Source organism: Halichondria panicea, chromosome 12 (genome assembly GCF_963675165.1).
Source record: "Halichondria panicea chromosome 12, odHalPani1.1, whole genome shotgun sequence".
NCBI classification, from domain to species: Eukaryota; Metazoa; Porifera; class Demospongiae; order Suberitida; family Halichondriidae; genus Halichondria; species Halichondria panicea.
This window is the reverse complement of record NC_087388.1, coordinates 3159091-3175239: the sequence shown is the minus strand read 5'-3', so window position 1 is coordinate 3175239 and position 16149 is coordinate 3159091. Positions and strand designations below refer to the sequence as shown.

General features: G+C 41.0%; 1 protein-coding gene across 3 annotated transcripts in view; it reads right to left on the bottom strand.

Moving 5' to 3' along the window:
- LOC135344944 (ran-binding protein 10-like) overlaps nt 1-16149 on the bottom strand; it is a 28382-nt gene that overhangs the window by 3438 nt on the left and 8795 nt on the right. Inside the window, exons 5-9 of one of the 3 annotated variants that reach the window (XM_064542235.1) lie at nt 12001-12196; nt 5330-5640; nt 2396-2575; nt 2221-2332; nt 281-549 (exon numbers count right to left, since the gene is read on the bottom strand). In XM_064542235.1, the coding sequence (XP_064398305.1) occupies nt 416-549; nt 2221-2332; nt 2396-2575; nt 5330-5640; nt 12001-12196 (933 nt within the window). In that variant the 3' untranslated portion in view covers nt 281-415. The other 2 variants (XM_064542238.1, XM_064542236.1) reach the window with 2 other exon arrangements.

The window sequence follows — 16149 nt, the reverse complement described above, 5'->3', positions numbered from 1 at the left end:
ACTAGAGCTTTCTTTTACTAAGATGGGGTCATGAAATTGTGTATTGGAGGCTGCATTCTGGTCACAGGTAACGCACACAACATGCCAGTAGCCATGGCAACGATGTTATCATACTCTACGTATAAGATATAATTCAAGAGCTGCATTGATGATGCCATTTCACAATGACAAGGCACTTCATTAATTATACTATTTATGGCACTGATCTTAATAATAATTGCGCAAGAGGTATACTCTTCTCTACTTATGCACTATAATTAATTTTAAGTGAACAGCTTCACCCTGTTGATTCATTTCAATGTAAAAAGACGTTCTCCGAGTTAAATGAATGGAGAACACAGTGTATGCAGTATCCTCATTTGTTTTTTTAGTATACAGGTAAAAAAAAGTGGTATCACAACTATAATTATAGTTATCACGAGTTTACAATGTCATATACACCAGTGAAAGCTGCAGAGCCTAGTCCATTTCTGGACATGTGTTTTAGACACTGAAGTGCTTGTCCTAGTGCACACTCTAAAGGAGGCTGTCCAGGAAGGTTTTGAGATTCTGTGTGGAAAAAAGTGTATAAAATTGATTGTTGCTGATGCCTGTCTAAAATTAATGACTGCTGCATCAGTACCTTGCAAGCTAGCGTTCTAGTGCAGAGCCATGGACAACTTTTGCTTTGCACTCTGCATTCCAAGTTAGCGCATAACTCGAGAGCCAAGCATTATTCAAATCCAACATCTCAAGATTGTATATTGATTCTGCTATATAGGGTTCAAAATGGCACACGTGGGGATGAACACGCATGCGCATTAAATACACGGGAAAAAGGGGTGTGTCGGCAAAAGGTCAAGTTCAAAAAAATTACTAGACTCTTGTACCTAACAAAAAGCTAGCGCTTTAGTGCAAGGCTAACTCAATAGAAACGAACACATAAAGCTATTTAAGTAAAATTAGCGGCTTTAGTTTAGAGAGAAGCCTATATTTCTCGTTGCATTGAGCTGGAATACACACACACACACAGTATTCCTCGTGCAGCTAGGGAGTGAGGGTGCGGTACTTGTACTGTCATTTACCTGCTCTTCTACGCGATAATTAGTTAATTAGTGGGTGTGGTTTCCGTTAACCTTTTTGCAAGGGCGTTGCCTCCTTCCCGTAAATTTTTAGCTACGTGCGCGCATGTGTAAGTAGGTGTTTATGTGGTCACCCAGATAGAGAATTCGGATGATCTGGTTCAGATACCGTATAGCGGGTAAGTTTCGTGGGGTAAAAAATTCGTTCAACTCGAGAAAAGGTGGTTTTCGTGAGTAAAAATCTCGTGGCTGCACGGCATTCCTACATTCCGATAAGCCACGCCTACGTTAAAATTTCGTGGAGGTCAGCTTGCCCACGAAAATAACGAATATTTTACCCCACGAAAATTACCCGCTATACGGTAATCGAGTAGTCAATAATCGTCCTGTTAACTCTATCCCTATCAACCCAAACCTAGCCCATCATTGACCTTTGTTTCCAGTTGTTTGTATTCGTTTTAGTCAGACTACATGCACAGAAGACGCTAGCCTCCTTCACAAGGCCTAAACAATTAGGCCTGCTACTGACTGCTTGCGCATGCGCAAAATTATTGGATAATATTCCCGTAATGTTTCCCATTAAACTGAATTTTTACCCGAATTATATCCTGAATAACATATACAGACAAAGAATACTCTTCATAAAGTCAGACACAGAGCTATATAGCTAGCTAGCTAAAGACAGAGCTGTATTGGTTACAGCAGCAATTTCTTTCTGATAGAGTCGACTTTCACCAAGGTTAGTGTCAGATGGGCGTGGCCTATCCATATAAGCTATTGTCAGCCTTCCCCTCCGTTCAGAGGATTGTTATCCACACTGTTGCAGGCTGTGAGTCCTTTGTTAACATAGTAGGCTAAGGGTAGCTATTAGAATGCTATCACACGGGCTACAATCACACTTCTATCCACTTTCTTCAATCCACTTCCGTTCGTTGTGACGTCATTGTTTTACTGAGCAAAATACAATGGTATCCGAATTACCTACTTTCTGGGTAATAGGTGGCGCATGCGCAAACAGTCGATACCAGGCCCTCTCTTAGCGGCCTGGAATCGAGGCTAAGAAGACGCCCGCCCATTAATTGAGGGGCCGGAAAATCGAGGTTTTACTGTATTACGTGTACGTGCTCTAATGCATATGGTATACATTTGCATGACTTACCTAATATAGCAGAGTTAAGAGCTGCACTGACAGGTTCCCTTTGGATGGGGTCCAACAAGTACCCAACTGGACTGGACTGGGGTTCAGTGTACGCCAGTAGACTGAATGAGTCCTGTATAATACAAGCACACGTACACAGTATTTCAACCAAGTATCACGTGATACTTTTACAAACCTGTAATAAAGTCTTTAATTGCTTATTAGGTTTGTTCGTTTTTAGTTCTGAGTACATAACTTGTAAGTCTCTACCAAATGCCAGTACTCTCTCAATTGCTACTGGATTGCTATCAAGGTTTACGAGATTCCTCTCAGGCTGATCTACATCCATGGAAGCATCTTGTGGAGCATCACCATTCTGTAAAAAGCAAAAAATCTCACGTGAAACAACTAGAAATTGTAGTACGGAAGCCAAACCCTATGTGTGCAGTATGTTGATACACACAATTGGATTTGTCATGCCTCAGTTTCTTACATTATACAGTGGAAAAACAGTCAAAATGATCCTAAGAGCAGTAATCTACCGTCTTTACAATATCTACATGCAGGGCCGATTTTGGGTCAGGGTGGCAAATTAGGCAAATGAAAAATGTAGGAGGGGCAAAGCACCCCACACCGAAAGAGCACTTCAGCTCACACGTAATTATAGCAGTACAAATGCCTTATTGAATCTGTCAGATCCTGGGGGGGGAAGAAACCAGGCGCGAATTGCAGCCCATCATCTTTTCATCAAAGGCTGTATCAGCATAGGAGACCGCCAGATACTCCAACGATCGAACTATACATTTCACGTCCTATGGGCTAGAGTCGGACGCTTCAAGATTCAGGGCGCCCATGGGAACGCCTGCATGGTATGTCACTCTTCTGCCAGGCCATTCAGAGTACCAGTGAAGTATTACTCTCTCAGGCTTACACCTCCTTTTTGAGCTATAATGTACCTGTTAGTGGTGATTAGACGACCCACCTACCTAAAAGTATGCTGTGAACTACATTCACACCCTCAGAAAAGCACGTGCTGAACTAACCCTGGCTAAACAGTACTATCACTAATTGGGTGTGGCCCGACCTTCCATTAAGAAAGGAGGTCAGGTTGCAAGCTTGTTCTGCATTATGTAATACTGCTATGTTATTCTCAAATGATGACGTGTTTCGCAGTGTATCCAACCAGGTGAAAAGTACTGCTATCTGATAGGGCGCCAAATCCCCAAAAAACTTGCAACCCGACTTACGGAAGGTCAGACCACGCCCAACTATACTGTCACGTGAGTAGAGTAGGAACACTACTACGCAATATACACGGCAAAAATCTCTTTCTGCTCTGATTCTCTGTATAAATGTAAGAATTGCAACTGTACATATACCGTACCCTCGCAAAAATAAGCCCATCTTGCCCATCCCCTCTTTTGCTTCGAAGTTCTTGCACGAGGGTATTTTCACTCGATCATGTTGACATGTGTATTGTAATGTGCATATGAATGCACGCGTGTGTACATTGTCATAGTCATTTTTACACAGATAACACCCCCACACACACACACACAGTCAGCTTTACCGTATATTTTTACACAGATAACACCCCTCACACACACACACAGTCAGCTTTACCGTATCCCTCGTGCGTGTACGCCTCAAGGCATAATTATCAACTACATTATCTACACTATCTACAGTCAGTACAGTTTCACCTGGCAGCTTTTACTAAAATAATATATTTTTTAAGGTATGTGTACCATTCCAAGACAGCAAACCTATATATATAACGTTGGTGACATCTCAACTTTTGTTCATTCATGCCTGGAGTGGCTGTGACACCACTTCTGCAACTTTCGGGCAGGGAAAGACAAACCTCATGAAGAAAGTCCAGGTATTTGAAGAGGTGCGGCTATCATTCTTGATGGGTGATCCTTGTATGACAGCAGAAGAAATTAGCGAAGCTGGTGTTCGTTTATTTGTTATCCTGTTTAGTGGCAAGCAAGATGATTCATTGAACTATTTACGGTATGTAAAATTCTTGGAGATGGCCTCATCAAGTAAAGCGATTGACCCACAGAAGCTACCACCTACAGAAAGGGCAGCACATTTTCACGGTTTGAGGGGGGTTCACTTACAGGTAGTGCTCTGGAAGAGGCTTGCTCATGAATACTTGCATTGATCCTGAGCAATGGGGTTGGAAGCTTGATGGTACTACACTAACTCCAGTCATGACAGACATGGCTGCTGCACCAGAAACCCTGGTGCGATGCAAGTGCAAGCCTTCTGAAAATCCATGTGGAACCAATGTATGCTCTTGTCACAAAAATGGTCTCAAATGTGTAACTGCTTGTGGGGACTGCCGAGGAGAATATTGTAAAAATGCTGAGGACATTATTCTTTCATCAGAAGAAGAAATTTTTGGCTTGGAAGGGGAAGAAAGTACATTATAGAAACAACTTTGCCAATTTACCATCCTAATGAACTAACTTTATTCACATATGGATGTAATTGACTGATTGTACGGGCGTTTTTTAAGAATTAAATATCTTATCGCAAATAAAATTTTTTCCCTGAAACAGTTTAGGGTGGATTTTTGATGTGTTGTTCTACTAAAAATTCTGCTGCTGTTGGTACCAAATACACTTCTATACCAACTATTTCCGGGTCCAACCATAGGCATAACTCGAGAACAAAGCATTATTTACGAAACAAAATGATAAATCCTAGAAAACATGACTAGAAGCCCATAACTCTTACTCATTGATTCTTGAGAAGCTGTAGCAGTATAATATACACAGACACACAAACACACTACCGTATACCTCGCTTACGCATGCATACCAAGGATATACATGTGTTTCCGGTCCATCTACATGTACCTGTTAATTGTCACGTACGGCTCTCTCCCGTTCGATTGTCTTGGACAATCCTACTGTGTCACATGCAATGTGGAGGTAAGTGCCGCTTCTTAGTAACAGTGTGGCTATAAGCAGGTTACTACTGTAACATGCTCAGCTGTACACCCTACATGTACCTTAGGGCTCAAATGTCTGTATAGCCTTTTAGTACGAGTTCCACACATATATAATTTTTATTGTTACATACAGGTGATTGTTCAAAATACTCACAAAATACTCACCTGTCCGTTTCTTGCAGTGCTATCACCCTGTCCTACTACATCTACACTTCCGGACAGTTTGGGAGATTCACCATCCATAAAACTCTGTTGTAAATCAGTGGAGCCATTTATATCAGAGTGACATGATAATCTCAAATCTCGTGTAGGAGAAATGATCTCGCCTCTGTCATAGCCACCTATCATCTCAACAAACTGTCTACATTTTAATCGAAACAAAAGCTCCAAGTTGTTCTCTAAGAGGCCTTTGTATGTGCAATGGACCAGCAACCTTGCCTCACTGATTCTGCCTTGTAGAATGAGGGATTGCACTCCTACAGCAACAAAACATGAGTATACAGAGTCAACATACTGAAGATGTACATCACGTAACAGTATACATGCATGTAGCTCAGTGAATATATCACAATTATCACAATAGACCAATACAGTGGAACCTCCGAATCCAAATAACGGACAAGTTGGTGCAGGGGGTTTTGTCTGCTATTTGAAGGTTTCTTATTGGGAGGTTATACCATATAAGGTTACGTTACCCCAAATGTGTTTAATGAGACAATAATGACTTCAAATACACAAATATGATGAACTGAATCAGTATACACGTAGCCATGGTCTTTGGGAACAGATTAACTACCACAAATTAACACGGGGGAATGGACCATAAATATAATTATGTTTCACTAATCCTGCTAAAACATCAGTAGATTTTTACTATCAAAATGTAGCTTTTAGAATACTCTGTTAAGTGTGCTTAACACTTAACACAAACATATAACTCATACAGGGGGGAAGTTACAAGGTATGTTTCAAAAAGACTTTAGGTACATTTTTTTTACTGGATACCCAATTGAAACACAATTAAAATTCCTCACAATTTACCACAACCATAGACCAGATTATTTTTACACCACACTGTCAAAGATAAAAATCACAGAACAAAATTATGTTCTGATTTGTAATATAAACACTTACTGACGTTTCCCCAACAACTGGCCAAATTACTGATGGAACTCACACTGCTGTGGTGCAGCAGGTAGTGGATACCATTCTTGTAGATCTATATTGACTATAACCACACCCTTCGTCCGTTATAGGAGGTTAATTCTTGCATCTTTTGTGCAAGGGCGACGTCCGTTGTCCGGAGTTTAGAGGTGTCCGCTATTTGTGGTTGCAAGTACACTAGTAAAAGCAGTTGGTACAAGGCATGCTGTCCGCTACAACAGAGGGATCCGCTATTTAGAGAGTCCGTTATAACAGGTTCCACTGTAGTGCAAATACATGTACCCTCGTGCTAAGTTTGTAGAAAAACAGAGTACGTGCAATATACGCGTAGGGGTACAGTTCTTTTAACGTTTCAATGCTTTTCTAATTTTTAGCCAATCCAACGTTGCAACTGCTATCAATCTTTTTGTACGTAGTATATTACATGTATTTAAGTACAGAGTGAGGTAGTGGACAAAACACAATGACAGAAAAGGTTGAAACAAAAGCCAATCTTCCTTTGCTTCTGCCAAAGATACGTGCATGCAAATATTCATGTACAGTAAGGATATCGTGATCTCTCATGAATATATTCGTTGCAAGCATTTTCTGCTGTGCTTAACTTAACTGTATGAGGTCTGGCCTACATTCACAGGAAGAAGATTACCCACTGTGGCGATAACGTGTCGTTTTACTGAAACTTACACGATCAGTGCCTGTTGCAAAAATTTCCGACTTCGGTATGTCACAGCTATTTGATTCCTCCAAGCTTAGCACCCTCCACCTCAAAGAAACCTCGAAACTTTAGTGCCCTCGAAAATTGAAAAACTCTTAACTGTAGGGGTGAGGTCATTTGAATCTCCATCCTCGAAAATCAAATCAAAAATTGTTTAGTTTTAGCAATCCGCGAAAATTTAGTGCCTCGAAAATTACCTGCTATACGGTATTCATGCACTCCTGACGGTAGTTTACGTGTAATGATGTGGAGATCGAGACAAGCTGAATTTTAAATGCCAAAAAATCTAAAAATTGCGTAGAACTGAGCGCTGAAACAAAGAAGAAAATGTATTACGGTCAGTCAAAAAAACAATGCAGTACTGCAATGAATAGTGTATTTCGATTCACCTCCGCATAAAATAATGTGCTGCAAATTCCGTAATTATTATAATCATACACATGTACATGTACGTACAGTACCAATCAATAAAAAGTTCCCGTTGGTAAAACGGTACCGTTCCCGTTTAACCGTCGGATTCTTAATTAACAGTGAAGTGAAATGTCTGTAAATTCTCTATCGGGTTTCCAGAGCAATAAAATGCCTAGCAACCATATACCAATAGAATGCCCATACAACAAGGAATAAAATGGTGCAACATGTGTTGCCATAACAACCACGGTTATTACGCTCAGCCGTTTTTATCATTTTAAATGCTCGGCCAGCGGTGAGATAAAATCCAAAAATTTTTTTTTATGGATCAGCCTATCATATGGTATAAAGGCTTGACTAAGCTTGATTTTCACATCATATGAATGTAACAGTGCTAAGATATATCAATTTGAAGTACAATACGTACATGTATTACTATATCGGTGAACGATCTATGAAATTTACAAGCTCACATAAAGACTGTTCATTACCTGCTAATTCTATTTTAGCTATACTACTGATATTCTAGCTATACTATACTACTTGCCAAAGTCACAAAGTGAGCCCTCTCCTGGTCTTTCACCGTCCTGGTCCATAGCTCTAGCGTCTAGGTCCATGTCATGCATGTCCTCAGTCCCAGACAGTTCATCAGCGTCTGGCATAAAGCTGGTAGCCTTTGGGAGGTATCCTACTATCCCCTCTCCTTCATAGGCACTGTCATCACCAGAGGAGACATCGCCATTGCTGTCTTCAAGCTGTTCAAGGACATCGGCACAAGTAAACAACCTAGCCATAGCTATAAACTTCGTGCGGTAAGATGCTAATGAAATTTTAACATAGCAACGTGGCTTGGAAAATTCTAGACTAAATTGCACGTGATTCTACAGCTCTTCCTCTATACAGGGATGTGCGTAGTTCGAACTACTTCCTATGTATCGCAGAATTAGAATTTCGAAAAAAAAGTCACTATTGCGGGCCACGATCGTGGCCCATGACGGTTAGGGTTAACTCAACGATTGTGGCCAGCTGCAGTAGCTATTAAATCACTAAAAACTAAAATCTGTTAAAAATACCGTATAGCGTGTAATTTTCGTGGGGCAAAATATTCGTGGTTTTCGTAGTTGAAGGTCTGACCACGAATATTTACCCACGAATGAAGCGACCTTGCCTACCTTTACCTGCAGTGCAAGCAGCAACCACGAAAACATTTCCCACGAAATGTCTCAATATTGCTGAACCACGAATATTTTGTCCCCCGAAAATCAAAAGTGACATCGTTCTGTAGCTAAGGCATATTACTGCACATTGTGCAATTATATTATGCAATTTTATTATCGCATGGTCAGCAGTGGGTTAGGCTACAGGAATTTTGCAAGGCTATCATTATGGACTAAAAATCATATGTGGTACGTTTGATCTTAATCGAGAAAACACACACTTAATTGTGAGCACTCTTTGTTACAATACTCAGTGTAGCAAGTGTCTAGGTATAGGTCTGTAGCAAAAATCATGAAACTCTGAATGTCTGTGAAGACTGGGTATAATAAAAGCACCGCAGGTGCTGATGCCTCGGTGGAGGTGCCAAAGCTACATAACATAAAACTACTAATAGCTAGCTTTTATACATACAATAATTATCATGAAGAACATTTTTAATTTTGTTGACCACAGGGAAACTCAAATAGTGGGTAATGATCGACAATGATTGTTGTTAAAAACGATCGATGCCAAAAGTTCAAGTCTAAAATTAACAAGTCAGCAGAGCCTTGCAGCTCTCTTCTCACTCTTGCAGCTAGCGTTCTAGTGCAGAGCTAACTACTAACTAGAGTAGCAACACTCGGTGAACAAGTTTTGCTACGGACTCTTCTGAAAAGGCTGCAATGGCATTCCAAGTAGGCATAACTCGAAAACGAAGCTTTATTTTGCAAATCTACAAATAGCAAGCCAAGAAAACATGACTAGAAGCCTATAGAAACTCTTACTTGCACTTCATTGATCCTTGAGCAGCTGAAATAGTCTACACACACACACACACACACACACACACACACACACACACACACACACACACACACACACACACACACACACACACACACACACTACCGTATACCTCGCTTGCGCATGCGCACCGAGGCATAATGATGAAAATCACTCTATGTAACAGAACACAGACAATAGCAACAATTCAATCCACGATACTGGCCCCAAAAAGAGCAAGATTATGCCGGATTTTGCTGCCGTCAAAGAGCAACACGTAGTAGACGCTTCCGTGGTCCAAGAGTTGGCCATTTGACATCTTTACTAAAGTTGCGTTGGACAACCAAACCACACCCATGGACCCAGGAGGCTTAGCCGTCTTGTTGAGAGCAGCTTCGTGTTTCTCCCATCGATTTGGAGTCTTAGTATCGTCAAGTATGGCTCTTTTCTCCAACAAATGAAAAACACGTCGAAAACTGTGCTGTGCTAAGTTATTATGCCTCGGTGCGCATGTGCAAGCGAGGTACATTTGTATACGGTAGTGTGTTTGTGTGTGTGTGTGTGTGTGTGTGTGTGTGTGTGTGTGTATGTGTGCGTGTGTGTAGACTGTTTCAGCTGCTCAAGGATCAATGAAGTGCAAGTAAGAGTTTCTATAGGCTTCTAGTCATGTTTTCTTGGCTTGGTATTTGTGGATTTGCAAAATAAAGCTTCGTTCTCGAGTTATGCTTACTTGGAATATGCCTTTTCAAAAGAGTCCGTAGCAAAATTTGTTCACCGAGTGTTACTACTCTACTTAGTAGTTAGCTCTGCACTAGAACGCTAGCTATTGATAGCTGCAAGAGTGAGAAGAGAGCTGCAAGGCTCTGCTGACTTGCAGCCATTAATTTTAGACTTGAACTTTTGGCGTCGATCGTTATTAGCAACAATCATCGTCGATCATTACCCACTCTTTGAGTTTCCCTGTGAGTCTGGATTCTGCATGCAGCAAAATTAAAAATGTTCATCGATAATTATAATCAATGTGTGTATAAAAGCTAGCTATTAGTAGCTTTATGTTATGTAGCTTTGGCACCTCCACCGAGGCATCAGCACCCACGGTGCTTTCATTTTTCTATTTTTCTATATATTGTACACCTTTTGAAATCCATTAGTGGTGACGTACAATGTACAGTACCCATCAATAAAAAGTTCCCGTTTGTTTGCGGAAAACGGTGCGTTCCCGTTACACAAAAAAACGCACATTGTATATAATACAAAAACGGCTACCGTTTTTACGCATGTGCAGAAAATTGCTGAGTAAGCAGATTCGTTAACTTATAATGATCGTGTGTACAGTGTAGCTAGCTAGCTAGCTAGCTTTGTGTACTACAGTATACATGTAGCTGATTGTCTAGCGCTTTAATCCTTTAATTATAGATGCTATTTTGCAACAGTGCACCGTTTATCCAGTTGTTCTCGGTCTCGCATCAGCCCCGAGACTAAGTTTCCCTCCATGCAAGTTATCTGTGACCTGGAATGACCGTTTTTGAAGACCATCGTCTCTTCTTCAGTGCTGTATCAGTATGTCTGACTGTCTGCATACTTTATAATAGCTAGTTCATTGTATAAATCATACAGTATCATTGTGTAAATCATTTCAATTTTTCATGGTGACATACGTCACCGTTTTAATTTATAATGAGAGGGAAGCGGTCGTTCTGCACCCGGTTTAACGCTACCGTTTATACGTGCGTTTTAAGAAACGGAGCGGATTTTATTGATGGGTACTGTAAGTGTGGTGATTGTGTGTACAGTGTGCTTCATGTAGCTTGTGTAATACTGTAACAGTATACATAATTATAGCTACATGTACATGTAGTTTGTCTAGCGTTTATCCTTTTACATGTAGATAGCTTAGTAGTTAACGATACAGTAGCTAGAAGCCAAATTAAAAGCTTCTGTTCCGTTCGTGCAGTTGTCTGCGTTTGTTTTGGTTCTGTTGCATGCGCAAAAAACGATCGATGCCAAAAGTTCAAGTCTAAAATTAATGGCTGCCATCAACAGAGCCTTGCAGCTCTCTTCCTCACTCTTGCAGCTACCAATAGCTAGCGTTCTAGTGCAGAGCTAACTACTAAGTAGAGTAGTAACACTCGGTAAACAAGTTTAGCTAGATGCTCTTCTGAAAAGGCTGCAATGGCATTCCAAGTAAGCAAAACTAGGCATAACTCGAGAACGAAGCATTATTTTGCAAATCCACGAATTAAAATCCAAGTAAACATGACTAGAAGCCTATAGAAACTCGTACTTGCACTTGATTCATCCTTGAGCAGCTGTAGCAGTCTACACAGACACACACACAGACACACAGACACACAAACACACTACCGTATACCTCGCTTGCGCATGCGCACCGAGGCATAATCAGTATGTACATGTAATCATTGTGTAATAATTATAATGAGGGAAGAGGTCCGTTCTACCAGACCACTAGCAAGCTCTAGACTGTTTTTTACATTTTATTATCAGCACAGTAGCTGACAACTTGATCTGAGTAAGGTGCTTGTAAGATCATGTACAGTCCACTCACTTTGTCTGTTCATAATGGAGGCAGTACTTTCACCTAAACCTTGTCCAGTGCAGGAGGCAAATACTTGTGCCGTCTGACTGTAACCATGGTGAACCAGGTAGCTGAGTACCACCTTGTGAACGCTGCCCTGCCATCCTCCTGGACTTTCAAAGACAGGGTGACACATTATTTTCTGCTTGACCTGTTGCTGAATCCCCTAAAAAACAGGAATTAATGAGTGTATTCAATACTTATTGTGCTGTTACATGTACAGTATAAAAATTATATGGGCAATTCCGTGTAAAGTGAGCCATTAGGTCAGAATTTAAAAATCTTAGTACGTCAATAAAAAATATATCATTTCGAAGCTGAATGCATGTAGTTTTTCAATATGTATACCTTTCCATTTAAAATTAGTTTGTTGGATCATTAAAGGAATCAGCGGAATTTTTTTTTCAGCTGGTACGTACTTTTCGATTCCCGGTGTATGTTTATACGATTTAATGTTCTTGTACGTCCACCACAGAAATTAGAGAGTTTGGTTGATTTATAGTATAGGTATTAACTTTGAAGCCACTCCCATCGGTTTTGGCGGAAACGTTGTGACAGACGTACACCAACACTGTACGTCCGTCACAGTCAATACTCTCTGCTTTTAAATGCACTCTTAAAGATAAACAAGGGAATATTTCTTGCTAAATAACCTCTAAGACATTGTTTGGTTACGTACATTGAATATCAGCTTGTACTTACATGTATGGTACGTGTGTCACTTATATTTTTGCCCAACTGCGTAGCTAGCATCACAAACCGTTCTCGTGCAAGTAAGCTGCAAGCATACAAGCTCACATTTTTTGGTAAAGCAAGTTTTAGCTGTGTCGATCTACTTGCAAAGAAATGCATACTAAAAGAAAAGTGTGTATTTGCTATTGTTATATGTTTTTTAGCATGCATATATATATTATATCCACACTGGATATACATAATGATATCCTGCAAAAAAATAGTTTTGACACAAACGGCACCCCATAGTAAATAACTCATGTGCAAAGTTCACGAGTTCTGTTCAAACTACATTATGCTCGCTTTTATTAGACGACAAAGCCTTTAACACCGAAAGCTGCCACTATCAAAGTACTAACTTGTTGTGGAGGCAGTGATAGAACATCCAGGTAAGCAGACCCAGTCACAAGCTTGTTCAAGCTTCTTAGCTTTTGCTCGACAAAGAAGCTTTAACATCAAAATCTGCCACTATTTAAACCAAGATAATTATTACTGTGTGAAGGCTATCCATGCTGTAAACGCAGTGCTATGGCATCCAGGTGAGTAGATATACTCGTGACAAACAAACACACCAACAGACTACTATACCCGTGGCCGCCCACGCACCTTGGGTAACAAACCAACCGACTACTATACCCATGGCCGCCCACGCGCGCCTCGGGTAGCGAGCAAAAGCTATGACTGGGTCTGCTTACCTGGATGCTCTAGCACTGCGTTTACAGCATGGGTAGCCTCCACACAACAAGTTACTTTTAATAGTGGCAGCTTTCGGTGTTAAAGGTTTGCTGTCTAATAGAAGCGAGCAAATTGTAGCTTGAACAAAACTTGGTACACGCGTTATTTGTAACTGAAGTGAGCCTGTGCCAGGAACAATGGAACAGGGTCACTAAAGTAGAAAGCTAGAATTATAGCTCCTGCTGCTTAGCTATGTTAGCTGACTCTGGGATCCTATACTCGACCTGGAGCCATACTTCTCTGAGACTCCAGGCTTCTTTGCTGTGATCCTAATCCATAGTGCATATAATTTTTATCTGTAATGATGGTCACCCGCCTCCGCTTGCCGCCCTCCTATGCCGCGCGTGGTAAAGGGTTGGCGCCTTCTCTACCCGCGAACGGTAAATGAGTGTTGACTCCTTTACCGACCCGAAAATACCACGAGAGGTAAAGAGCGACCGCCTCACTTATCTGCGAGCGATAAATGAGTGGCCGCCTTCATGAATCACCACAACCTCGCCGCCAGTGGTAACAATCGCAAGATATCACGAAATTCTAATAAGAGCACACCTTGTGTTTGCAGCATGTGTGGAGAGCTACACATTCCAGAGGACCTTCACAAAGCATAGACTATGCTCAGGGATTTCATTTGTAAGCCCTAGAGTACTATGCCATAGTACTCCAGGGCCTATACAGATGAAATCCCTATGCGCTCTTATTAGAATAGCGTAGGCATGCTCTTATTAGAAACACATGCCTTTACCAAACACTTTTGGACCTCGCCGCGGGCGGTAAAAGAAGGCGGTTAATCATTTACCGCTCGTGGCTAAATGGAGCGGCGACCCTTTACCGCTCGCGGTAATAGTGTTAGCGGCAAGCGGAGGCGGGTGACCCCTATCGGCCACCAGTACTACAGTGGATTGCAGTGCACTTGCAACAGAAAATTGCCAAACAGCAAAACCACCAGATATGAATTTCATCATTACAGTCTGGGAGGAATGTTAAACCTAAAGCCCAAAAAGGTTCAGTCATGTAGTCTCAGTCATAGATACCTACAGGAGTGGATACTTATAATTATTATTACTAGGGTTACACAAGCACCATGGGGCGAGCGACGCATCCAACTCTACTAAAAGATATTGTGCAAATGACACCACATCTTGTGGCAGGTTGATGACATGGCCTGCGTATTCATATTGTCCAAGTGGTAATCGATAGATGGACATTATTGGCATGACTGCAGATATAAACAGCATCTTGGATTGAACAGCAGATAGTTCGAATAGAGGCATATAGGGATTCACTCTGTATGCCTCTGCCTGCATGTGTTGCTTCAAGCGTGCCTGTGTGGCCTCTGGAGTCTCTGTAAGTGTAATGAAGATTTAATAATGTTTGGCCACTTTCTGCTGGCTTGTGCACCTTTCTACACAAAATTTATTTATGTTAGGCAAACACCTGCAGAACCGTTTGAGTCAGTTACCTTCACTTCCTGCTGCTTCTGTGTGCCCTGTATCTTTCTCTGGGTCTAGCAAGCCTCCATTCCCTCTTTTTAGCTGTTTCTGCGGATCTTGCCTGTCGCTCCCGCTCCTCCTTATCGCTAGTTTTGTCGCTATTCATAATTATCTTTATTGAGCTAAAGTTATTGACTCACGTAGAAATTGTTAAAGGATCACGAGTCACAAAAGCAAATATTGTATGCCGGCCCACTACATACATACATACACACATACACCACCCGAACCACGTTCATGACTAACTAAGAGGCTCGCTTTGCTCGCCCCAATGATACATGTATTTGCATGAAATACATTTCTTGACTGACTGTACATGTAAATTACGTTATTTTGTTTGATGGGGGGGGGGCATGCCTAGAGAGGTGCAATGAGTGTCTGCTGAAAAAAATTGGTTGTCATTTCAGTTGACTCTATGCTTTCTAATAAAGTGCCAAGTTAAGGTTACGATGCAGTGTTCGCCCACGCAGTAATTATCAGTAGTAAATCAAGCTTGTCTTGACTGTATACACTAGTCGTCATTTTATACGTTAGATAATGCATGTTCTATTTAAAGGAGGAAAGGGGCAGGGCGGCTCGAAACAATTTCTTGAACACATGCAGTCATCGAGTTAGCTCGTGTAGAAGTCGAAAATATGGAAAAATAGCCGATTAGCTAGTAAACCATGGCATTTTTCTTCAGTTTGTAGATAGATAGGACCAAGAACTCTTCGAGCCGCTCTCAGGAATATCATAAACTGCTGGTAGCTAGGTCACTGTTTAGTTCTTGTTAGAGTCTTTCTTTGTCTAATATTTGACGACTAAAATCGGTAATGACCACACGATTTTTGTGGTAAATTTTTTGCCATCTAGTTAGCGTACTGATAGCTAGCTAGCGCTGTAATAGTTACTTATGAGTAGTGCAACAATATAGACACATAAAATAATAGAAACAATATCTTTCTTTCTCACAAGTACACTTGGAAAAGAAAACTGGTAATGATATTCATTATCTGATTGTGGTTTTGCTGTTTGGCAATTCTCTGTTGCAAGTGTACTGCACAATCCACTGTACTACATACCTGTTCTCAAATGTTTCAGCATGCCTCGATCCAGTCTGGTTTAGTTTTGAGTTTTGAGTTGCTGTGCTAGACAATTAAGTCATACATGATCACTACATGCA